The sequence below is a fragment of the Pelophylax lessonae genome (genome assembly GCF_965119305.1).
Source record: "Pelophylax lessonae genome assembly, chromosome: 2".
Taxonomy (NCBI): Eukaryota; Metazoa; Chordata; class Amphibia; order Anura; family Ranidae; genus Pelophylax; species Pelophylax lessonae.
The window spans coordinates 683,242,928-683,268,959 of NC_138769.1; the positions used below are offsets into that span (position 1 = coordinate 683,242,928).

The following is a 26,032-nucleotide window of genomic DNA, read 5'->3' on the forward strand; positions in this document are numbered from 1 at the left end:
CATTATAAAAACAACTGTGGTGAACCGTGGCACTATACCACACTCATTTACTAAGATAGCCATAACTGCCTTTGACTTATGACACGGTCCATGTGTCAAGCTGGAAGGGAAAAGAGTGACTGGCAGACATAAAAGATCACCTTTTCCAAAGTCCTGTTTCATAAGAAGTTGCACCATGTGGACCACTTGTGCTTCTCGTTTTGGGGTCCATAAAGTTTAAATATTATTCCCAGCTCTACTGGGCCAGAACTAGGGTGGAATCTGTGAGTTTCACAGACCCAGAAAGTGTCTGGGGCTGTAATGCAGCATCCTTACTCGCCTGGTCTGCTTCCATGTGGGAGTTTTAATGTTAGTATGGCTACCTCAGCAAGAAGCTGGAAGGCTGAAGACAGCCAATCAATTAACTTAGCATGTTTGATTGGTTTACCTGTGAAGTAAAAGCAAACTTCTGGCCCTTCAAATGGAACCAAAAGCTCTCTAAATCTCTACTATCTATATAAATGTATACTCTTATAGCTCACAGGCATTGCTAAAGCAAGGAAGAAGGATCCAATGACTCTGAATACAGAGCATCCTTCTGGGTGATAATTGCATACTCAGTATGGTTATTCCCATCCTTAGTATAAAACCGGGATCAAAATCTACAAAAGAATCAAAAATCTGGGTTCTCAGGGAGTTTGTCCTGCATCGGACACACAGCAGCTGATTCCTATCCTAGTTTAAAGCATGTAATTTTTTCTTTTTTGTCCAGCCTCCTCCAATAAAGGCAATAAGGTGGCTGGATTTCAATGTACGCGCTTTTCATTGTTAGATTTGTACATAAACAACAATACAAATTCATGTTTTGTAAACCTTTCATTAAAAAAATGCTTAACTTTGCTGTTTGCAATATTTTTTGCACAAAATGTGGGACCATTAAAAGTTAAATAATTGACCAAAATAATGTTGGTAACTTTGTCCAGTAGCACCTTGCTTCTACTACTCTGATTTACCCGGGTGATTCCTTCATTATTGGATCCAGCTTGCATGAGATGTATTACAATGGCTTGTTTTTTCTATCATGCTGTTTGTGTAAAAACTCCAGTTACATGTTTCAAAAATAAAATCTTTTCCTAGCAATATTACAATTTCTCATTGCCTGTGCTGTTGTTAGTTTTAGCAAGATAACAACAAAGTCCTCAGGCCCCGTTCACACAGGGGCGATCCGACTTCCAGGGGCGACCTCCGACTTGTGTCGCTCCTATTAGAACGGGTCCGCAGCTTTCCTATGGAAGGCGACCTACGGCGACCTGTGAGGCGACCAGGTCGCCTCACAGGTCGCCCCAGTGTGAACGGGGACTCAGTTTCCATCTGACAATATAATATATTATATAACATAATACATGATAACAATACCGTGCAATAATGAAGCAGCTTACCACTGCACTTACTCACAATCCACACATTCTGCTTTGGAATTATACATAAATAAAAACAAAAACTACCAATATAAAAATCATCAGCCAGATCAAAAACTATAAAACAGCTTGGCTGCTGGTGGCATCTATCCGAACAGGGTGTGTGGACTCAATATGATGGGTCTGTTATATTTTAACCACCTCAATACTGGGCACTTTCACCCCCTTCCTTCCCAGGCCAATTTTCAGCTTTCAGTGCTCTTGCATTTTGAATGACAATTACTCAGTCATGCTACACTGTACACAAATTAAAAAAAAATCCTGTTAAGTGTATGATAATAGGTTTGGGTTCGTGTGAAGGTTATAGAGCCTACAAGCTAGGCTATGTATCATTGAAAATTGATCAGTCCTGATGTACTGACTACCTATCTCATTTCTTGAGGCCCTAAAATGTCAGGACAGTACAAATACCCCCCAAATGACCCCTTTTTGTAAAGAGGGGACAGTCCAAGGTATTTAGTAAGAAACATAGTGAGTTTTTTGAAGTTGCAATTTTTTGGCCACGATAGTTTAGGTAATGAAGATTTTTTTTTCCCCCACAAAATTGTCATATTAGCAAGTTATTTCTTACACATGGCATAGATAAACTTACAACTAAACCCCAAAATATATTCTGCTACTCCGGAGTATGGCAATACCACATATGTGAGACTTTTCCACAGCTTGGCCACATAAAGAGGCCCAACATCCAAGTAGCACCGTCAGGCATTCTAAAGAAATAAATTACATATTTCATTTCCTGAGTACCTATCACATTTTTGAAGGCCCAGGAGCACCAGGACAATGGAATTAATAAAAAATGGAAAATTGCCCCATTTTGGAAAGCAAACACCCCAATGTATATTCTATGAGGCATAATGAGTCTTTTGAACATGTCACTTTTTTCCACAAGTTTTTGGACAATGTGGAAAGAAAATGAAAACGTATATATATATATATATATATATATATATTTTTTTTTACATAAAGTTGTCAATTTACAAGATATTTCTAACGAATAGAATGTACATAGCAAAAATTGCACCCCAAAATACATTCTGCTACTTTTCCTGAGTGTGGCAATACCCCATGTGTGACACTTTTCCACAGCCTGGCCACCTATAGTGGCCCAACATCCAAGTAGCATCTTCAGGCGTTCTAGGAACATAAATTACACATTTCATTTCATGAGTACCCATCACATTTTTGAAGGCCCTGTGACAGATGTTGATCACTGGGATGTGGCAAATCTTCACTGGGACAGATGTGGCAGATTATCATGGACAGATGCGCCAGATGATCACTGGCAAATGTTTTGGCTTTTTCCAATGTTTTAGAATTTACTAGTTGTAGTACTTGACCCTAAAATCATCACACAACTTAACATTAAAATTTCCCTTTATGTCTAGTGTTAATTTGCTGTCACCCGTCATCCATCCTGCTCAAATATTTAGCTGTTCCTCTAGCTGTTTAATCTGCATGATTTAGTCCCCATGGACTTTTTGGTAACCCTGTTACCCATTGTCGATCCCTGTCCACTTTAACTTTTTATCTAGGGCTCAGTATAGACAAAACTGCACCTTTGGTTCATATATTTTCTAGCGCTATTCTTGCGCTGGGCATTTTTTCCTTACTAGGGCTGAACGATAATCGATGTGATATCGACTATCGTTCTGCGGGCGTGGGCCGTATCGCCGAAGACAAGATATTTACCAATAGGCAGGGAGAAGTCGGGACTCGGGAGGAGGACTCACAGTGCTGGCAGCCGTCCTACACGTTCAGCGGTGAGCAGCGCGCCGTGAGCAGCTGCACAGCTAACCAATCACGCGTGCCTGCACATCTGATTGGTTCCCTGTGCCGCTACTCACGTGATTGGTTCGCTGTGCCGCGCTCACCGCTCCTTCAAGAGAACTAGCTCCAGGGCGGCAGAGGGAACGTGTGGGACAGATGTCATGTCGGGCTGTGTTTTTCTACCTCCTACCACAACTGTGAGTCCCGTCTCTGCCTAATCCGTCTTCTGCATTCCACCCAGAGAAATATCCCAATATATATCGTTGAAAACAAAATATTGCAATGTTCTTTTTTTCCCAATATCGTGCAGCCCGATCTCTTACCCTTCGTTCCCTTACTTAATTTAATGCTCATAATGTCTGGCCAGTCTTCTCTTCTCTACATGTGCCTATACCCACTTGTCTCTAAACTTCTATTACAGCAAATGTGTGCTTCATATACCCTGTAAAAAGCACTATTCTTCCCTTTCTTATCTATAACACTACAATGACAAGTAGACAGTGCCTTACCAATCAAGGAAGTCTGATAACCCAAATGTAAGCAAAATGCTTACCTCAGCTGGCTGATTATCAGAAATTCTCAGATTGTCTAAAGCTCCTTGTTTCGGATTCTCAGGGTCACCTGTAAATTCCCTCCTTGGCACAGCTCGCCATCTGTTCTGGGCATTTTATAGATCGGCAACTCCTATCTTCTAATTGATTAGTGGTTCCAAATATGAACTACTGCAGTAGGGAACAGAATACACTCTGCATCTTTCCAAAATAACTGTTCTGTTTTATTTGACGCAATTGAAGGCTTTTATAAACATGATTACGCAGGTATCAAATTAATATTACAATTTTACTTTTATGATAACACGGGGCGTAACATAGGCAGGCTAATTCTAATCAGGACTCAAAGAATGCAAACATGTAATGAAAACGTTATTAGTGCCATGTGCACACTGAGTAATATGCAATGTGCAATACAAACAAAATAGAATACAATAATATACAGGATGTACAAATTTCCTTTACAAATATTATAGCATAGAATACCATGCTAAATGAATTAAAGTGTGTTTCTCTGAAGCTGCAATCACTACAATTGACAAAATATTCTGATCAAACTAATATATTAAAAAAAAGTGCAGGGCTTAAAACATAATAGGTGACGTAACAATGATATATCATATGAACAAATAAAGTGCAAGGTGCACAATTAACAATATCAAATGGGAAGAAATAAAAAAAGAAAAAGTATATATAGTTAATAGAAAAAGAGACGAAAATGTAGAAGTTCCAATGGGATCAAAGTGAATAAAGATGATAGTAGTGACAGTCCATATATAACATCCTTTAAGTGAGTATCCACCACCAAAGACGGATATTATGCTTACTGGAACAAGTGGACTCAGATACATTGATACTGAGAATAAGGCATGTGTAATCCAAACAATGGTTACAGAAGTTATTCAGAGGGTCTCACGTCACTTCCTCCCGACAGGATTGCAACTCACTAGATTATATTATGTATTCAGATGAACCATGTAAACATAAAAGTGCCTCTACAAAGTATAAAACCGTAAATGGCAAATTAATTAAAAAATGGTAGAAAACTTTACATAACATCCAAAGATCAAAAGCCTGTCCTATGAGCCAGCAGGAGGACAACAGCATGTATATATAACGCAATGGCCTGGATGGAGCATGGACCCGACGTGTTTTATCTACAGTACTAAGACATCATCTGGGGTGTCCATCTATACTGGTCATTGTGTACATGCTTTTTTTTATATATATTATTCTAGATATATTTTTATTACGAATGTTAACCCTCTAATTCTTGCTTAAGTCCTTGTTTGAGGAATTTCCTTATACTTTTTCTTTTGTCCCGGTGACACCATTATCCTGGGGTGGTTTACAATTTGTTTTGTTTTCTACTGTTCATTCCTTTTGTAGGTGGGGGGTTTATACCCTAAGTTGAAAGATATCCTGTGTCCCTCCTGGACTCCAGGAAAATCATTTTATGGTGAATACAAAAATCCTATTTTAAAGGTAGAATCCTCAGAATAATATTAAAATAAGGAAAGGAATCTGCACAGCATGTGATGGAGAAGTAGAAAAATATGGATTTTGCAGACTAGAGTTCTGCTTTAAGGACAAATGTCCAAAAATGTTGTGATAGGTTTTTTAATTTGGCTGCATTTTAGCTCTGGATGCTGTTTTTTCTTTTTTCAGTTCTTCATATATTCCTACCTGAAAATCCGTTCACAGCAAGACATTTTAAACACTACTTTATCCATATTTTGTCTCCCTGTTCCTCCATTCTGATGACTAATCCTGCAGTTTGACTTTTACACCTGGACAATCAGAGCAGCGGACTGACCAGCCATATCTGATACCTTCTTGGAATTCACAGTTGCTTTCTCACACTAAGAGAGATTAAAACCCAATAGGATTTTTATTGCTGTAATGCAGTAAGACTGCATAAACCGTAAAAAAAAATAGTAGTGTCCTGTACAGTTTTAAACTACTGCAAAAAAAGGAAAAAAATAATAGGAGGGTAGTTGGTTAAAATACTTACATTTGCCATGGCTTTCATTTTGCAGAGGTTTTCCATTAGCATCATTGAGGCAATATCCTGGGGATTTCTGATTAGCCCAAATCCCATGAGATGATGCTACACTACAATGCATTAGCATGAGATTTGGGCTACTCTGCATTACCCTATATTTTGCCTGCAAAATACTAATGTCCTCCTCCCCTAGGCACTGCTGTTAGAAAAAGGGATAGGGTAGATCAAGTAAAGTAGAACTATAAGTAAAACATATTTTTTCATTTTGAATAGAACAAGGGAGGTTTAGCACTCCTGTATGATATATTTTTTTCGCTATTTATGTCCCATTGTAGAGATTTCCCTTCACTTCCTGTCCCATAGCCAAACAGAAAGTGAGAGAAAATCCCTCCAAATTTAGTGAATTCCTTGGCGACGCTCAAAGTCCCCTTTGGAATATTACCCCGCTATTAATTTTCTGGGACAGCCCAAAATTTGGGACTTTTTTACTTTCAATGATAATGGTAAACAGGACAAATAGAGAAAGTGATTCACCTCAACGGGCATAGAATGCAATAAAAAATGACAAGCGTTCAAAACCTTCTCCACTCTATCCAAAACTAAAAAAAGAAAAAAAAAAAAGTGCCTTTTGGTTATACTTTAACCACTTGCCGACCGATGCCCGACTATATACGGCGGCGGTCAGCCCCTCCCAGGCAAAGTGACGTACCGGTATGTCACTAGCCTAGGAGCGAATAGGGGGCGAGTGCGCGCCGCCCGAGGCGCGCTCCTGCCCCTGCTCGTACCCGAAGAAGCCGGCGCGTGTGACCGGCGGACCCGATGTCCGCCGGTCACTCGTGATCGTCTGGTAGAGAGGGAGAAAGGCAGGCGACTAATGTAAACAAAGCCGCCTGTCATTCTCCCCTGTGTAAAAGAACAGATCACTCGGTCCTGCTATGTAGGACTGTTGATCTGTGCTGTTAGACACACAGCCACATCCAATGACAGTAAGAAACACGCCCCTAGGGACACACTTAACCCCTCCCTCTCCAATAAAGTTAACCTCTTCCCTTCCAGTGTCATTTTTACAGTAACAGTGCATATGTATAGCACTGATTACTGTAGTAATGTTACTGGTACCCCCAAAAGTGTCAAAAATGTCAGTCAAGGGTCCGACCTGTCCGCCGCAATGTCGCAGTACCGCAAAAAAAATCGCAGATCGCCGCCATTACTCGTTAAAAAAAAAAACAAAAATGACAAAAATCTTTCCCTTAGTTGGTAAACGCAATAACTTTTGCACAAACCAATCAAAATATGCTTATTGTGATTTTTTTTACCAAACATATGTAGCAGAAAACAAAGCCAAAAATTTTAAAAAATTTAGATTTTTACTTTTTTTTTGGGGGGGAATTTCATAAAAAAAATGTGAAAAATATTGTTATTTTTGCAAAATTGTCGCTCTTTTTTTGTTTATAGCGCATGATCAAAAAATAGCACAGGTGATCAAATACCACCAAAAGAAAGCTCTGTTTGTGGGGAAAAAAAGGACTTCAAATTCGTTTGGGTACAGCATCGCACGACCGCGCAATTGTCCGTTAAAGTTATGCAGTGCCGAATTGCAAAATAGGCCCTGGTCAGGAAGGGGGTAAAATCTTCCGGGGCTTAAGTGGTTAATCATCTCAATACCAGCATGTTACACCCCCTTCCCTTCTAGACCATTTTTTATTTTTCAGTGGTGGGATAGTTTGACTGAATTTTACTTGGTCATGCCGCAATGTAACCAAAAAATTTTATATCATTTTTTTATTTCTAGACAGACAGTGCTTTATTTGGTGGTATATTTAATAATCACTGATTTTTTGTTTTTTACTATATATATAAAAAAAAAAAAAAGACTGAACATTTTGAAAACAAACTGTTTCCCTTTCTATAATAAAACATATCAAATAAAAATGCCAGTATGTTACAAAACCCCTGAAATTACCCTTTTTCTGGAAAGTGGACACTCCAAGGTTATCTCTTTTCTAGGTACAATGTTTAGAAATGAAGATAGATGCTGGTATTAAGGAAATTTAGGTATGCTTAGCCTTTTAAAGTCTCCTTCTAAAGCCAAGTGCAAGTGTTCTGTGTGCATTGCACTAAAATTGCATTCTGTGCAATGGCTAGATGATTTGGATAAAATCCCAAAATATGCCCCCCCCCCCCCCCAAAAAAAAAAAAAATCTCAAAATCATTGGATAGTAGTAGCATGTTAAAATTTCCACAAAGATATGAATAAACCCAAAACACTTTAACCCCCCCCCCCCCAAGAAAAAAAAAAACCCTCACAATAATTGGTTACCAGTGGGTTTTTTTTAAAATCACGACCTCCTGTCATTGGTGGTCAGTGACACTTTTACCCCAATTTGTGAATCCTTGTGATTGGCCATCACAGCAATCACAAGGCACTACCCTGGCCACAGTTCTACTTTAAAAGCAGTAGTTTCATTGGAAGTTTGCAGAATAAGGCTCCATGTACACGGGACGTTAGAAAAAATGTCCTGCAAAGCTATTTCTGATGCCGGGAAAAAGCAGTTGTTAAACGTGCTTTCAGTAGCTTTTTCCATTTGCGTTATTGCACATTTGGCCACGTTGCTTTTAGCAGCGTTTTTCTGCCTCCATTCAAAGTCAATGGTTCCCTATGGGAGCCTATTTATTTGAATGGAAGTTGCACCGCATGACATCATCTGTGAAATGAGGGGGCGGGGCCACGCCCCTAATGACTATATAATAAGCTGCAGAGACCGGCATAATCACCGGAGACGTCGGAGGAGGACGGGAGGAAGAAGAAGAGCCGACAGCAAAAGAGCAGAAGACCGGAGAGGAGAAGAAAAGAAGAGAGGGCAGCAGAAGGGCGGACAGCAAAAGAGCAGAAGACCCCGGAGAGGAGAAGACAAGAACAGCGGACAGCAAAAGAGCAGAAGACTGGAGAGGAGAAGACGAGAAGAGCCGGATGAAGATTTTTAATAAACTTTCCAAAACGTCTCCTGTCGTTATTTCCATACACTGCCTTTGTGGTGAATAAATAGGGGTACAGTGTACCCCATACCCATTCACATAGGGAGGGGGTCCGGGATCTGGGGGGCCCTCTTGTTAAAGGGGGCTTCCAGATTCCGATGAGCCCCCTGCCCGCAGACCCCCACAACCACCGGCCAGGGTTGTGGGGATGAGGCCCTTGTCCTCATCAACATGGGGGCAAGGTGCTTTGAGGTGGGGGGTGCAGAGCTCCCCCTGCCCCAAAGCACCAACACCCCCCCATGTTGAGGGCATGTGGCCTGGTGTGGTCCAGGGGGGGTGGGGCCGCTCGCTCGTCCCCTCCCCTTTCCTGGCCTGCCGGGTTGCATGCTCGGATAAGGTTCTGGTATGGATGTTGGGGGGGACCCCACGCAGTTTTCTTCCCATTTTTGGCGTGGAGTTCCCCCTCAAGATTTTCACAGTGCAGGTCGCGCCGCAAGTCGGATCCGATTTGCGGTGCGACTTCCATTCAAATAAATAGGCTCCCATAGGGAACCATTGATTTTGAATGGAAGAAAAAAAACGTATAACGTGGCTGAACGTAGGTTTATCACGCTCAGTCACGTTCGGCCACGTTTCTGCGTTTGAAACGCCGGGAAACACACGTTGGAACGCAAATAATTGCGTTCTAAAAAAAGTCCCTGAACGCAACTGCCTGCAAATGACTGTAAACGACCATGTGTACATGGACAGATAAGATAACATGGAGCTGCGTTCAGGGGTTTCTGAAAAAAACGCCCAACTGCTCCTAAACGGCCATTTCCAGCATCCCGTGTACATGGAGCCTAAATCTATTAATAGAATAAATCTATTCATTTGTATTTACAGTAACAGTATTTTTAAAATTATTAATGAAAATATTTTTATTACTTATTTAGCCTATAAAATAGAATTTATTTTTTATGATGCCAATCCCGCCAGACCAACTTTTTATTAAGACATCCCTTCACAAACCCGGTGTCTCAGATTCGTTTTCATCTTCTGTTGACATTTATTTCTTGGATCAACATTTGATTTCCTGCTGTGGATTACCATACCTCAGTTTGCCTTCTTCTCATATTGATCTTGCTACAACACTGTAATATTTTCTCAGATGTTTGCAACTGTTATTACCAATGGGATTTTAACTGTCTGAAGGGAAACTAGCAAATTTTCATTGAACCTATACTTAGGGATTGCCTCTAAATATTTAACAACAGAGATCACTTGTCAGATTGCAAGGGTAACAAAGAGTGATTGTACCAATATTCTGTGAGCTGTAGATGTGAACATTATTTTAGGGGTTCCTCAAGATCTCAAACCAAGGGTTTCTCCAAAGTAAAAAGGTTAAGAAACCCCGCGCTACAAAGACTCTACAAAGAAATTTAAGATCAAAAACACAACTGTAGTTTTTGACATTGTTTTATATTCTGTTATTAAACGTATTTTTAATTTGTATGCAATAAAGGACTTTTTAATGGAGCTGTTCTCACCTCACTAAAACAGGCTTTTCTGCAAGGTTATGAGCTGCTAGAAAATAATCCTATTTTACAGTGGGAGTGTTGATGTTGTTGGCTATGTTGCCCACTCCTTAGTTGGAATGCTTTTTGACATCCAATCATAATGAATAGAGCGCCTGGGTCCTGTACTTTATAACTAAGAAAATAGTATTTCTCTTTTGTTCATTGACGAACACAGCTCTCCAAATTTAGTACCATTGGGATATATCGCCCCCTACAGGAGTAGGACACTAGGCAGAAAAAAGACTTGGCCTCGCCTATAGGCAGTCCTAGGTGGTATACAGCCACCTCTCTGCTATAGGCCTTCAGTTTTTTTCTGCCTAATCAGTAGTAAGGACCTAGTTCCCTACCCGGGATCTCTGGTCCTGGCATTTTTTCCTTTTTCATGGCTTTTTTTTCTCCTGTTTTTTTTCCCTGTGAAATCTACAGTCAACTGCCAAACTGGGCGAAGGGCTGACTATCTAGATCTAGGGGTCCCCCCAGTCTGGCCAGCCAGCGTGTGCAGACCAGAGCTTAGCTCTGGGTCGGCCGTGGCATAGCCCCACTGGACGGGGGCTGGTCTGGGAGTTAAATGCCTTGCGAGGTCACATACTGCCGGGTCTCGGCCCGAGTTGCAACGTTCCTCCTGGCCGTCAGCCCCCCCATTTTGAAGGTGAGGTGTTCCGTCTGGAGTGGTGCCTGCCTGGTTACTGGTATGGTGAGTAGCTGTCCCCCCTCTCCCCCTGGATGTGGTTTGGGATGAGATGTAATGTGGGTTTGGGCAGTCGGACTGGTGGGTTTCCTCTCCTCCCTCCCTCTTTTGTTTGGTTGTCCCTGTGGGCTCTTTTAGTTACCCTTTCCCCCCTGCTATTCCTGAGATAGCGCAGTGGGTTTGCAATGATATGGGCTAGTGTGCTGCACTGTACCAGTGGTGGCAGATGGGCACGCTGGCGGCGGCTGGGCTTCACAGCTAAGGGTGGCGCTGATCGCTGTTGCTGCTCCTGTGCCCGGATCCCCCTTCTCCATGGTGGCTGTGCCAGGGCTCCATGGAACCCCGTGGAGGCCACTTGTGGCAACAGTTTTGCTGTGGTCAGTGCCATTTCTTTGGGGCCTTTGTTGCTTTTGACCGGTGGCCATATTAGTGTATCTGGCGGCCATGTTTGGTTGGTCCGGCGTGCGTTTGGAGCGATAGACATGACAGTGGAGCCTCTGGGTGGTGATTTTGGCTGTGGGAGCTCCTCCTTTTCCCCTGGTGTTGACTTTCACTTGGACGCCGCACGTGGATGCTATGCTGGTGGGGTGGTGAGTCCCTCCCTTTCTCTGTGGTAAGTTGTGTGGTGCTCTGCTTGCTAGTGGCCAGTGGTGTTATCGGTGTGGTGGGGGTGTCCCATAGCAGTGCTAAACACTTTTTGTGGTGTGTTCCCCCTTTTACCTTATGGAGACTTAGGAGCATATTTCCCCACCTGACCCCCTCTTGAAGGCAGCAGGCTGCTCGGGGCCCCAACCATCCATTGATACACTGATGGCAGTCCTGGGGCCCTTTGTTTCCCGAGTGGAGGTGGCCTTTGGGTGGCGAGCTAGCAAAAAGTGTCCACCGCCCTCCCCTGCCTCATCTGTCTCTTCAGATCCTGAATCTGACTGGACCGTCGTGGATTTGGCCCACTCTGCTTGTAGCCACGCTCCCTGATCCATCAGATAGTGAGAATGATTCCTCCACACCTGTAGCTGTGCACGAGAAGGAGTTAGTTGACACACTACATCTGTGCAGGAGACTTTAAAAAAAGAGAATGCAGCTGAAACTGCAGCGAAGCTGCCTGTTCCCTTTGACACCCACAAGCCGTCTCGCATGGCAAAAGTGTTTGCTTATCCCTCCAATTTTGACAAGTTTGTTTATAAAGATTGGGAGCGTCCAAAATGCCCCTTTGTGGTTCCCAAGCGTTTTGATGAAAGGTACCCCTTTGATGAGGCACTTCTCATGGAATGGACTGTCCCACCAGTGATGGACCCCCCTGTCTCCTTGTTGAAGTTTACGCGTTTCGAGGTTACCCTCTTCTTCAGAGCTTTGTTTGGATAATCATTGGTATAGCTGAGGGACTCATATGTTCCGATTCCGTGCCTCTCAGCCTGGTGCTGTCATTTTGCAGATTCTCCTCGCATGTCTCAGAGACGTGCACTATATAGATTTATTTAGAAAGGACCCATACCTATTCAGAAACCGCATCACCTAAGGTAGTGATTCATAGACCTTTAGGAATCCAGAGGAGTTGCAGTTGAGCCGTTATCTAACTAGCAGGACTAAACTTTATTAAACTTAGTCGGACAACCTCTACTGCGGTATGTCTCCTGATACAAGGGCAAAGTGGAATTGAACAACTTTATCCAAAAACTAACTGATGGGGAGAAGACTTTTTCCAATGAAGAGTGATAGCTTTTTAGTCGTAAAAAAAATTCTTGTTGCTAGCCTAGGGGGCTAGCTCTTCAGCCAGGCCAAGCAAACAGAACATGGGTGTTGAGGTGACAGGGATAGTGATGACATCCAGAACCCCCTGAATTTGAATATCTTTAGACATGTTATCTTTACATATTATATTACATGAATATTCATGTTATATTACATGAATATCTTTATACATGAATATCTTTAGACATGTTATCTTCTCAAAGGAGAACTAAAGAGAAAACTTTTTTCTTCAGCTTTTAGTAAAGCTGGCCATACACTAGTAGATTTTAAAACAAATGTTCGTTCAAACATTTGTATGAAAATTCTCAGTACATGTGATGACTTGATGAATGCTGTTCGAAAGTACTACAAAATTCTACTTTCTTTCTAACATTCGATTTTGGAGTATATAGACCTTCCTAAATGAATGCCACATACACCATTAGCAATTTTTTTGTTTGAGAAGAAAAAAAGTTCAAGAAAATGAATCTCGATGTGACCCCACTAACCATTAGAAATTGAAACCAACATTTCCTAAAGTGGAAAATTTTGAATAAAATTCTATTAGTGTATGGCCAGCTTTAGAGCTGGGCTTTAGCCCCAGTCAGATTTTTTTTTTTTTTTTTGCAATCTTTGTCCCTTTTTGGGGAGATTTCTTTTGTCCTGTAACCAAAACAGGTATTGAAGGAAATCCCCTTTTAAAATTAGAGATTACTTGGTTGTCTCCAGGGTCCCCAGAAATAGTATCCCTTTTGGTAGAACTCCCCTCTTATTTCTGTTCTGGGTACAACCCAAAAGGCTTACATCATATGAACATTTCTCTGGGCAGGTTTCCTAGTGGTGACAACAGTGAACCACGCTATACTTTTTAACACTGTGTTAAAAAAGCCACTTGTGGTCTCTATTGAATGACAATGCAGGAGCACAGTTAGGAAAAAGAGACTGCATGCTGTCATTCTATAACAGGAAGTGCCCTTCGTGGCAGGATCGTTAAGTGTTACTAAACCTGGGAGCCTGCATTCACTGCAGTTCACTCGGGGACGGGACACGCTGCTGTACTGACCATCAGGATTTCCTGACTATACCTAAATCATTACTTTTGACTATCCATCTAACCAAGGACTACTATCTACCACCTCTCTACCCTGTCATTTGGACGGATTGGATGTGGTTTTGGACCCAACCCAACGGGACTTCCAACTCCCGAATATCCACACTTATATCATAAGGCCTGTTTGCTGTGGTCTGCTCCCGTGCTCGCCCTGGGGGATTACCTTTACCTTATGATCCTTGGCCCATCTGCCGACCTGTGATTGACACGTTATACAGTAGCATTTGTGATGTTCTTATAACCCCTCAACTGCCCTTGAGGAAGCGGTGTTCTGAGAAACATGTCGGGCAATTTTTTGGCATCTGCGTCTACTACATTTAGAACTAACCAGTACGTTCATTTTCTGGTTAGCATAGGGTCTGTATAGATTATTCTATCATCCCTATATGTAGGAAACGACTTTGTTATTTATATGCTTTGCTACTCTTGGCTTTTGTTCATATGTTTTTATAATATATGTAATACTGCTATCTGTGATATCAGAAACACAGTATATACTTTTAATATATGTTGTCAAACCTAATAAAATTATTCTTTTATATTTTATGTCTATGTATGTTGGTCTCATAACGGTACCCCTTTAAAAAGTTTTTATTATCTGACAGAAATGCCTGGGTCAAAAGGTTAACTACACAGATTTACAAATGTTGTGGCAATTAGGCACAACATTTAATACCATATTTGCCGATGTATAAGATGACTGGATGACCACCAAATTTTCAAGTTAAAACATAGGTTTTGGGCTGTACTAGCCGTGTAAGACTACCCCCCTTCTGTACCGTAGTGGAGTATAAAATGTGAGGACTACTTTACATGGCCCAAAACGAACGTCCCTAATAATATTTCGACCCGCTGGATGTGCGGTAATAATGTATGTACCGTAGTGGAGTAATAAATGTAAGGACTACGGTACTTTACATGGCCCAAAACGAACGTCCCTACTAATCTCTCGACCCGCTGGATCTGCGGTAATAATGTATGTACCGTAGTGGAGTAATAAATGTAAGGACTACAGGACTCTACATGGCCCAAAACAAACGTCTCTACTAGGGATGCACCGAAATGAAATTCTTGGCCGAAGCCGAAGCCGAATAATAATAAAATGTTTGGCCGAAGGTCGAAGGCCGAATACCGAACGCGGTGTTTTGCATTTTTTCCATTTATTTTGCCAATTTTTTGTCCTCTCTCTTGTCCTCTCGTGTCTCTCTCTCTCTCTCTCTTGTCCTCTCACTCTCTCTCTCTCTTGTCCTCTCATGTCTCTCTCTCTCCCTAAATGTTACTGTAGGGAATGGGATTCAGTGCACACTGCAGCCTTGTACCATAGGGTTAATGTTAGTGACACTGTAGGGATTGGGAAGGATGCTGGGAATGGAAATCAAGAAGCATGCAGGCAGCCTTGTAAATTTTAATTGCAGATACAGGGCACTGGGCAGGTCAGGGTTAATGTGGTAACATCAATTACTCAGTGACAGTCAGTCAGTGTCAGTGTGGACTCGATCAGATTATACAGTGACAGACAGTCTCTCATAGTGGTGGTAGTAGGAGGCTGGAGGTGGACTAGTAGTAGCCTGGAAAGGAGCACAGCCGCATACATACATTACTCACTCGTGCACTGCAGCCCGCCCCACACATTCAGTGAGTCTTACTCTCCTCCCTAGTTTTTTCAATGGCACATTCAGGAAGCCAATCACGCCATGAGTAGCGGCACAGCGGAACCAATCAGGTGTGCAGGCACGCGTGATTGGTTCGCTGTGCAACTAATCACGGCGTGATTGGCTTCCTGAATGTGCCATTGAAAAAACTAGGGAGGAGAGTAAGACTCACTGAATGCTCACCGCTGAAGTGTCCCGGCTTCCCCTGCCTAACACGGAAGTCTGTGAGTCCTCCTGTCCTCCTCCGAGTCCCTTCCCCCTGTAAATATCGCCTACGGCCACAGAACGATAGTCAATATCATATCGACTATCGTTCAGCCCTATTATTCGGCACAAAATTATTCGGCCTTTTGACTTATTCGGCCGAACACCGAAAGTGCTATGTTTTCTATTTTCGGCCGAATAATGTTCGGCCGCCGATTATTCGGTGCATCCCTAGTCCCTACTAATCTCTCGACCCACTTGATATGCGGTAATAATGTATGTACCATAGCGAAGTAATAAATGTAAGGACTACAGGACTCTACATGGCCCAAAACGAACGTCCCTACTAATCTCCAAGCAGGGTAAGTACACGGGGTGTAATCTCTCAACGCACTGGATGTTCGGGAATACTGTGCCGGTATGTACTGTAGCCTCGGCTACACACAGTATACTGCGCTGAGCCAATCATGGTGAGTGATGCATTCTATTATTGAATGCAAAGCCTGCTGGGATTGGCAGAGTCAGAGAGGCGGGCTGTTGATATTACTCTCTCTGTCACACAGTGGTTATCACACCTACTTTGAAGCACTACAGTTTTTGGTTCAAATCAGTCTCTTACACTGAACTTACTGGAATGCCCATTTTAGGAGTTATATTTCCTGGTCATAGACCAGTGTACAGAGGATAAAATCTTCATACTTCTTGAGAGACATTGTTAATGAATATCACTGTCCCATTTGAAGTAATCCAACCATATTCTCAGTGTTCACTATTTCCTTGGTCACCCTGCACCCAAAGTGACTCCTGTCACACCCGCTAAGAGAACGAAATACAGCTGACCGTTGTTCTCTCTGAAATAATCACAGAGTGCCTGTGATCTTCTATATAGGATTTTAGGTCTCTATGATCATTTCACAAGTTCCCCCCCCCCCCACAGTTAGAAAACACTCCCCTAGGCTCACAACCCTTTGATCACCCCTAGGTTTACCCTTCCCATGTTAATATAACAGTAACAGTGGTTATTTTTAGCACTGATTACTGTAGTAATTTCACTGGTACCTCCAAAAGTGTCAAAAATGTATGTTAGGTGTCCGATCTGTCCGCTGCAATGTCGCAGTCCAGCTAAAAATTGCAGATCGCCGTCATTACTAGTAAAAAAAAAACATAAATCTTTCCCCTAGTTTGTAGACGCGATAACTTTTGCGCAAACCAATCAAAATGAGCTTTATTGAGATTTTCTTTTACCAAAAATATGTATCAGAATACAAATTGGCCTAAAAGGATGAAAAATTTAGATTTTTACTTTTTTTTGGGGGGGGGGGAATGTTATATAGCAGAATTATAAAAAAATATATATTTTTTTCAGAATTGTCGCTCTTTTTTTTTTTTTTTTTTATTGTGCAAAAAATTCAAATCGCAGGGTTGATCAAATACCACCAAACGAAAGCTCTATTTGTGGAAAAAAAAAAGGACATCAATTTTATTTGGGTACAGCGTCGCACGACTGTACAATTGTCCATTTAAAATAATGCAGTGCTGAATCGCAAAAAAATGGCCTGGTCATTAAGGGGGCAAATCCTTCCGGTCCAGAAGTGGTTAAGAATGAGCTAAATTGTTTTTTCATTTTTGTGGTACTCACATACAGTTTAGAAACGTGTGGATGTGTAGGATGTATTATGAACACCTTTGCTAAGCTCTTTCCTCCCAGTAAATGGATATTACCCTAACATTAATTTATTGGAGTGCTCTTCTCTTCTGACTTGTATCCTCATCTACTCAAGAACATTCTGTTTCCTTGTAAGGTCGATAATTCTGAACCTCAGGACACCTAATTACAAATAGTCAGACGTTATGTTGACGCTCTTGAACTTTGCTGTACAAGTTGGAAGGGAATAAACTTGACATTGATTTACAGTAAAGCCCCCCCCCCCTCCCGCCTTCCGTGTCTTTGCCTGGGTCTCCCGTCCCACCGGGAGACCCGAGCACCCAGCCGGCACGTCCGTCGGCTGGATGGAGTCCCGATCAAAGCCGGAAGCGGCTTCGATCGGGTCTCTGATGACATAACCCGGAGGCGGCGTCCATGACGTCACGTCCGGGTTACTCTGCTGCTAAAGGCGACAGATTCAAAAAGTGACAGTATTCAAAAATGCTGTTTTCGGCGTTTTGAATACATGGAAGTGTCTTTGAGACCCTCGATCCCTCCATAAAGAGTACCTGTCACTGCATATTGCTGTCACAAGGGATGTTTACATTGCTTGTGACAGCAATAAAAGTGATCAAGATTTTTATTTTTTTTTAAAACCTGTGTTAAAATTAAAAAAATAAAAAAATAAATAGGAAAAACAAAAAAAAAAAAATTTAGCCCCCCCCGTCGCTGTTAGCTCGCGCACGAAAGAAAAGGTATATGGAAGTCGCGCTGCAAATGAAATCGCTGTTCAAACCACACATGTGAGGTATCGCTGCGATCGCCAGAGCATGAGCAATAATTAAAAAAAAAAGAGCTACACTCTAACTCTAAACTGGTAACCGTTAAAAAATTTTAAAGCGTCGCCTATGGAGATTTTTATTGACCATAGTTTGTCGCCATTCCGCGGTTGTGCGCAATTTTAAACCGTAACGTGTTGGGTATCTATTTACTCGGCGTGACATCATCTTTCACAATATAAAAAAAAATGGGCTAACTTTACTGTTTTTTTTTTTTTTTTTTTAAATGCAGCGAAATGTGATTTTTCGTAATTTAAAAAAAAAAAAAAAAAAAGCGTTTGAAAGACCACTGCGCAAATACCGCGTGACAAAAAAATATTGCAATGACCGCCATTTTATTCTCCAGAGTCTTCCCTAAAAAAATATATGTAATGTTTGGGGGTTTTAAAGAGGTTGTAAACTTGTTTAAAATTTTTTTTTTTTTTAAAACCTGCAAGAGAAAGACATAATGAGCTAGTATGCATCGCATACTAGCTCATTATGAAATACTTACCTTAGAACGAGCCCCCGCCGTGCCGCTCTCTTACCTGTATGACGGGCGACATGACATGTCGCTCGTCTTCCGGGATCGCGGCATCCGGTCATCTGATTGGCCGGAGCCGCGGTGACGTCACTCCCGCTCACGCGCGCGGGAGCCGACGGTCACGGCACGGGGCTCTGAAGGAACGGCACGATCAGCCGTTCCTTCAGAGCGCATGCGCCAGTGACGTCACTGGCTGCATTAAAGGTAAATATCTCCTAAACGGTACATGTTTAGGAGATATTTACAGTACCTATAGGTAAGCCTTATCATAGGCTTACCTATAGGTACAACTTCCTGAGGAGGGTTTACTTCCTCTTTAAGCAGTTTTCTAGCAAAAAATACTGATTTAAACTCAATAGGCTTAGTGGTAAAGTTGTTAAAACACTGTAATCGCCCCAAACAATACCTCAAAGCAATTCCCTGTAAAAGATTGGGCTTTTATACCTACCTCTGCAGCAACCCGTGTCTCCAACATTCCCTCCATTTGAAGCACTGCAACCTTTTTTAGACTTTATAGCATTCAACACTGAAATCTTTCCTGCCGCACAGTATACTGTCCTCCACAGTAGTGATGTAGGGGTCAGCGGGTGGGACCATAGTGCAGGGCAAGGGAACACAACACTCCCGGAAGTGTGGAATTCTGCAGCAATTTGAGGTTGAAAAGATGAAAGGCATAGGCCACCGGAGAGTCAAGTATAATACCTCTTCTATTACATAGATTTTTTTGGTGGGGCAAGAACATTGTCGCTTTTAGGGCTGGTTTCGTATTGCGGTTGGGGATTGGTGAAAACTTGGTTGAGCCGTGTTTTTACAGCTGTTTTCTTTGAAGGTGCAAACGCAGCAGACGGGGCTCTGGCCACAGCATGAATTCAACCCCCTGTCCCGTTCAGGGGGTAGTATTGCCCGCTGCACACAACCCATTGGAATGGATGTGGCTGTGCTGCAATTGCCACTAAACTACGTGCAATGCAATCTTTTAGGGGGTTAATATGGGCGGTGAGGAAAACAAAACTGGTACAGAATCTGTTGCAGCTCTGCAAAGAAACCAATCAGATTTCAGGTTTCTTTTTTGTCAAAGCTTAAAATCTTGGTGCCGACAGCGCGCAAATATGCGGCTTCTCAGTGGGCTGGCCTTAATGCCGAGTGGCCACATATTTGCGTACCAAAATGTAAATACAGCTGTGCTGAGAGCGCTCGCCCTGCGTGCTCCTGGCATAGTTACTAATGGATAACGGAAAGCTCCTAAACGCTGCTTGGTATCTATCGAACTATCAGGAGCTTTCCGATCATGGGACCGCTGTGACAGTCAATCACGGTGGTCACATAATCATGAACCCCGCCCACCTCCCGGCATCTGAAACATCTTAAAGGGCTGGGAGGTGCCAACACCAAGGGGTTAATTGAATAAGCTGAAGTTAGAAGCTGATTGGCTACCATGCACAGTTGCACCACATTTTGCACTCTCCAGTTTTAGTAAATCAACCTCAATACCTCCTCACCACCTGTCAAACATCCTCTGAAAATCAGTTGACTGCTCTTCAGAGGGCTGACACTAGTGTAAGTTAACCCTAAAAGAGGAACGTCAGTCAAACACCTAAATACACAAGTGAAATACATAAATGGGTGCTGTTGTTTGGAGAGTCTTGTAATTCTCGCACCCCACCCCACTGCAAGTTGCATTTGCAATTTGCATTTGTGACTTCCTTTGTCACCTCTGCTCATTGGATAGTAAAAGAGCATTGACACACTAATGGAGTCCTGCCTGTGCTTGCCTGTTGTGTGCCGGTGTAACGTTAAAAAAACCATACCCCGTGGAGAAACCATACCGTCGTCACTTCCGGTCTGAAACAGCTGAGCAGCGCAGCAGTGCGCATGCTCAGAGCCCCGGATACGTAAATAAACATGAAAGAATTTGACAAGTGCGCATGCTCGGTGGGCATGAAATTCTCACGGCACTGTGTCTAATGTAATACTTGCGGCGGGTACATTAAAACACTTCGGCTGCAACATCGATCATCTCCTCTGCTATCGCTGTAACTTCCCTCATCTCTGGTAATAAATATAAAAGCGGCGGCGGGAGTATGAGATGTAAATGTGACGGCGATCGCGGCTCCGTGATCCGCTTTTATATTTATTACCGGAGATGAGGGCAGTGACAGGGCGAAGAGCGGAGATGATTTATGTTGCAGATAAGCTGTTTTGATGTAAGCGCCGCAAGTTTAACTACCGTGAGAAATCCATACCCTCCGTAGCTGAACCGGAAGTGACGAGGGTATGGTTTTCTCACGGGTATGGTTTTTTCACGGAACACCGGTCCCAAGTCCCAAAACTTGTCAGATATTATGCAGTACTTTTGAGCCTGACTGGCATACACAGCATAACAGGTTCTATTAAGACTGGTTTCAGTTCTGACAACATTTTAAAATCAACGTATTTTATTTTGATATTTGCCAGAGGTTTCCTTGTTTGTAGTTGTAATATTCATTTACTATATATTTTCTTCATCTTTTGTATATTGGTATTTTCTTACTGTGATTCTTTGTCTGCTCAATTTGCCACACTTATTGCTAGATGCATGGCACTCCGTAGACTCTCTGTATTACATAGTTACAAAGTTAGTGAGGTGTGAAACAAGTAAACAGTACACGTAAAATACCTACCTATCTATTTACTAATGCTAGCAGGATAAGGATTAAAAATAGTTCACCTTGATTGAGAGAATCCACTTCATTGTGCATGTGTTTATCACATCAGGCAGGTGTGAACCTGGCCTTAAACTCCACTAATGAGTGTTGGTGAGGGCAGCAGAGACATGAGCTGCGTTGCTGAGAAACAACCAGCTGATAGCGAAGATAATAGGGACGATCTTTACACGTCATCCTGTTTAGGACACTTGTTTTCCTCATATAGTATGAAAATTGTGATTGCTCTGATTTCTCTGATAATATAAATATACATATGATTATATGATAATGTTTGCTTTTCTTTTATAGATTCCCCTGGGTAAATTACCAAGATGACAACCTAAATGTTTCTATTCCAGTGTTCAGTGTGCATGGAAATCATGACGACCCGACCGGGGTAATTATTCTGATGCTTGTGTCATTGCTGTGTTCCCAGAATTTATATGATAGGCAAATCAGTAAAAATGTGAGGATTTATTCACTATCACAGATCAGTCACATGCGGGAACCCATAGAATAATAAAAAAAAAAAAAAAAAAAAAAACATTTAAAAAAAAAAAAAAAAAAAAAATCTGTACATCCTGACTTTTTAGTTTCTCCACCAAAATTTCCATTAGTAGCCCCTCTAGTCTCTATACCTTTTTGCTCTGTGATTTTGAAGCAATATGTGTGTGTTAATCTGATTGTTTTCTGTACTTGACCTTTTTTTTTTTTTGCCCTTTAGTATAAATTTCTTATTTACAGTATTGAATTGCATCTATATGAAAAATAATGTAATATACTGCAGCTTACATTGAAAAGCATACGTCAAGAGAATCATAGATTCTAAAGATAGCAATGGAATTTATATTTGTAATATAATATGCCACGTCTCAGTATATACAGTATAATAAAGTATTATTGTACATGTTAACATATAAATGAGTTATGCCTCTTTGCCTTCTATCATAAACAATATAGCAAGTAAATCCAATCTAATAGGAGACAAACAGCTAGTGATATAAACTTGAAAAACTGAAACTTTTAAGAGTTTTACTGACAGTCTGTGAAAAGTTCCTGTTGCCTAGTAATATTTACCTCTCCAGTGATTCCCTGCATTGTGACCACCATCAAAATACTCCGCATCACCTGGTTTCGAAACTCAGGAAATAATTACATCACCCCGTCTATCATATGACCGCACATGGGTCTAGAGCAGTGGTCTCCAAACTGTGACCCGGGGGCCAGATGTGGCCATGTGGTTGGTTTTATCTGGCTCTTGGTGCACTATTTCATCCACTGATACAAACAGTGGAACACAGTTCCCCCCATCTAACATCAACAAAGATGCACAGTTTCTCCCAAAGATCCCGATGATGGGGCACAATTCCTCCCAGTGACACCAGCAATGGGGTCCATTGACACCAATAATGGGGCACTATTCTGCACAATGAGACTCATGATGGGGCACAATTTTTCCCAATGATACCACTGATGAGGCAAAATTTCTCTCTCAGACACCAAAGCTGGCAGCACTGATGGGTGCGGATAGGTGGCATTGATATGCAGCATTGATGGGCACTGATAGGCAGCACTGATGGGCACTGATAGGTGGTACAGATGGCCACTGATGGGCACTTTAGGTGGCACTAATGGGTGGCTCAGATGGGCACTGATAGATGGCATTAATAGGCAGCACTGATGAGGTGGCACTGACAGGCATTACTAATCGGCTCTGATTGGCATCCCTTAGCCTACGTTCACATCTTGGCTTTGCTATTTACAGGCGTTTTTTTCAGGCGTTTTTATGGGCGTTTTTATGGGCGTTTTTACGGGCGTTTTTACAGGCGTTTTTTATTGCAGGCGTTTTTTATTGCAGGCGTTTTTAGGTTGACAAGTGACCAATGGAAAAAAATAAAAACGCCTGTAATCTGCCCAAAAAGAAGCTCATGTACTTTTTTGAGCGTTGGACGTTTTGCTTAAAACGTCAATACGCTCAGATGTGAACAGGGCCATTGAAATGAATAGGATTTGTCTTGTTGGGCGTTTTTTGAGCTGATCCTAGAGCAGAAAAATGTCCCAAAAACGCCCCAAAACGCCTACATGTGAACTTAGCCTAATAGGCACTGATTGGCATCTTTGATGAGCATGGGTTGGCATCTCTGGTGGCCACAGGTAGACCACCCCTACCGAGGAAGTCAGAGGAGCATCACGCTCGACGTAACGCGTATAGGGGTGGCGGAGCGTGCGTGACCAACGCAGACCTTCTCTCCGGTGTACTACGATCTTGCCAATACAGCAGGCACGGCTGCGTGCCTCACAAATGTGAGTTGAATGATTTTTCTTTAATAAAGCCCATTTAAACTACCAAACAGAGAGCACTAGATTTTGCCATATCTTTTTCCCCATCTATGTCCTGTGATCCCGGGAGGTGACTAGCAGGGAGGTCCTTTCCTGGAGTCTTATAATCTTTGTTATATGCATTTGCTGGCCCGTTTGGGTCTTGCAGGAAGGTGAGAGGCCATTCCATCTGGTGGAGGGATTCACATAGTGGTGTTCACCATTTGCTGTTATTTGTCACCATATGATTCCTTTATTGAACACTGGGACACTATATATTGGTTCTGAGCACGAGCACCACTGTGTGCCTTATGGACTTGATTTTTTCACAATTATTTATGTCATATCACCTTTATTAATTGTGTATTTCTGGCACATCACATTTTTGTATGATTATCAGTTTATTGTGATTTGTGAACACGATTGGTGTATGCAGCCGGATATTATTATTTTTTACACGTTGATGTTTTATATTTATGCACTTTATTCACGCACAGTGATTTTGTGTTGAGTTTACATCACTTATTTGATTTCCGCTGATAGTTTTTGGTTTTAATATTTAGGTCAGGGATAAAGTTGTAGAGAAGTTTAAAGCAGGGTTAGGTTTTTAAAAAAATATCCCATGCTTTTAACATCTCATAGAGCACTGTTCAATCTATCGTCCGAAAATGGAAAGAGTATGGCACAACTGCAGACTTACCAACACATGGCCGTCCACCTAACTGACAGGCTGGGCATAGAGAGCATTAATCAGAGAAGCAGCCAAGATGCCCATGTTAACTCTGGAGGAGCTGCGGAGATCCACAGCTCAGGTGGGAGAATCTGTGCACAGAACAACTATTAGTCATGCACTCCACAAATCTGGTCTTTATGGAAGAGTGGCAAGAAGAAAGCTGTTGTTGAAAGAAAGCCATAAGAAGTCTTGTTAGCAGTTTGCGAGAAGCCATGTGGGGGACACACCAAACAAGTGGAAGAAGGTGTTATGTGTGGCGGAAAACTAACATTGCACATCACCGTGAACACACCATCCCCACCGTAAAACGTGGTGGCAGCATCTTTTTGTGGGGATGCTTTTCTTCAGCAGGGACAGGGAAGTGGTCAGAGTTGATGTGAAGATGGATGGAGCCAAATACAGGACAATCTTAGAAGAAAGACTGCCCCGCCTCCGCCCCGCCTCCTCTCATTGAGTTGTATTGTATGCAATATATTAAGGCTGTTCTCTGCCCCGCCTCCGCCCCGCCTCCTCTCATTGAGTTGTATTGTATGCAATACAACTCAATGAGAGGAGGTGGGGCGGAGGCGGGGCAGAGAACGGCCTTAATACATTCATACAATACAACTCAATGAGAGGGGGCGGAGGCGGGGCAGAGAACGGCCTTAATACATTGCATACAATACAACTCAATGAGAGGAGGCGGGGCAGAGAACGGCCTTAATACATTCATACAATACAACTCAATGAGAGGAGGCGGGGCGGAGGCGGGGCAGAGAACGGCCTTAATACATTCATACAATACAACTCAATGAGAGGAGGCGGGGTGGAGGCGGGGCAGAGAACGGCCTTAATACATTGCATACAATACAACTCAATGAGAGGAGGCGGGGCAGAGAACGGCCTTAATACATTCATACAATACAACTCAATGAGAGGAGGCGGGGCGGAGGCGGGGCAGGCACGGCTCAGTACAGCTCAGCTACTGCGAGATTTCTGGAATAGAATACATCCCAGCAGACACTGCGAATCGCCGAATGACGTCATCGCCGATCGGACCCGGAAGTGAGGAGAGGAGGAATAAAGCAGAAATTAAGGTATTTACTAGCAAAAAAAAAAAAAAAAGTTTCCATTGGTAAAAGCCGTTTTAAAGGGGATTACATAGATCTATGTATTCCAACCTATTAAAAATGGGTGGAACTCCGCTTTAACATTGGTAAATAAGCGATGTCTCTAGTAATTTGCTCTATCTGTTTCCCTAACTGTGGGGAGCTGTTTTTTGTGGTTCTATTAGACCTTGGCCTGTTCTCACTATAGTTCCTTTTTTTTACAGGCAGATGCTCTTTGTGCTCTGGATTTATTGAGCTGTGCTGGACTCGTTAACCATTTTGGACGTTCCCCATCTGTAGAAAAGATAGATATCAGCCCGGTACTGTTACAGAAAGGGAGAACCAAGATTGCTCTCTATGGATTAGGTGAGTGTCTGTCACAGCATGTACTAATAGCTTTGAAGGGTCACGCCACCTCACTTGGTGAATACTTCCTTTACTTTTTTATAGCAGCCCCCAAATTAAAGCGGAGTTCCGGCCTATTTTGCAACTTTAGTGAT

The 26,032-nt window shown here is 42.3% G+C and overlaps 1 protein-coding gene across 1 annotated transcript in view; it reads left to right on the forward strand.

Moving 5' to 3' along the window:
• The window catches only part of MRE11 (MRE11 homolog, double strand break repair nuclease), a gene marked incomplete at its 3' end in the record, with an annotated part of 586,107 nt that overhangs the window by 131,570 nt on the left and 428,505 nt on the right, over positions 1-26,032 (forward strand). Inside the window, exons 5-6 of the mRNA XM_082248202.1 lie at positions 21,702-21,789; positions 25,757-25,898. Of these exons, the coding sequence (XP_082104328.1) occupies positions 21,702-21,789; positions 25,757-25,898 (230 nt within the window). The remainder of the gene's footprint in view (positions 1-21,701; positions 21,790-25,756; positions 25,899-26,032) is intronic.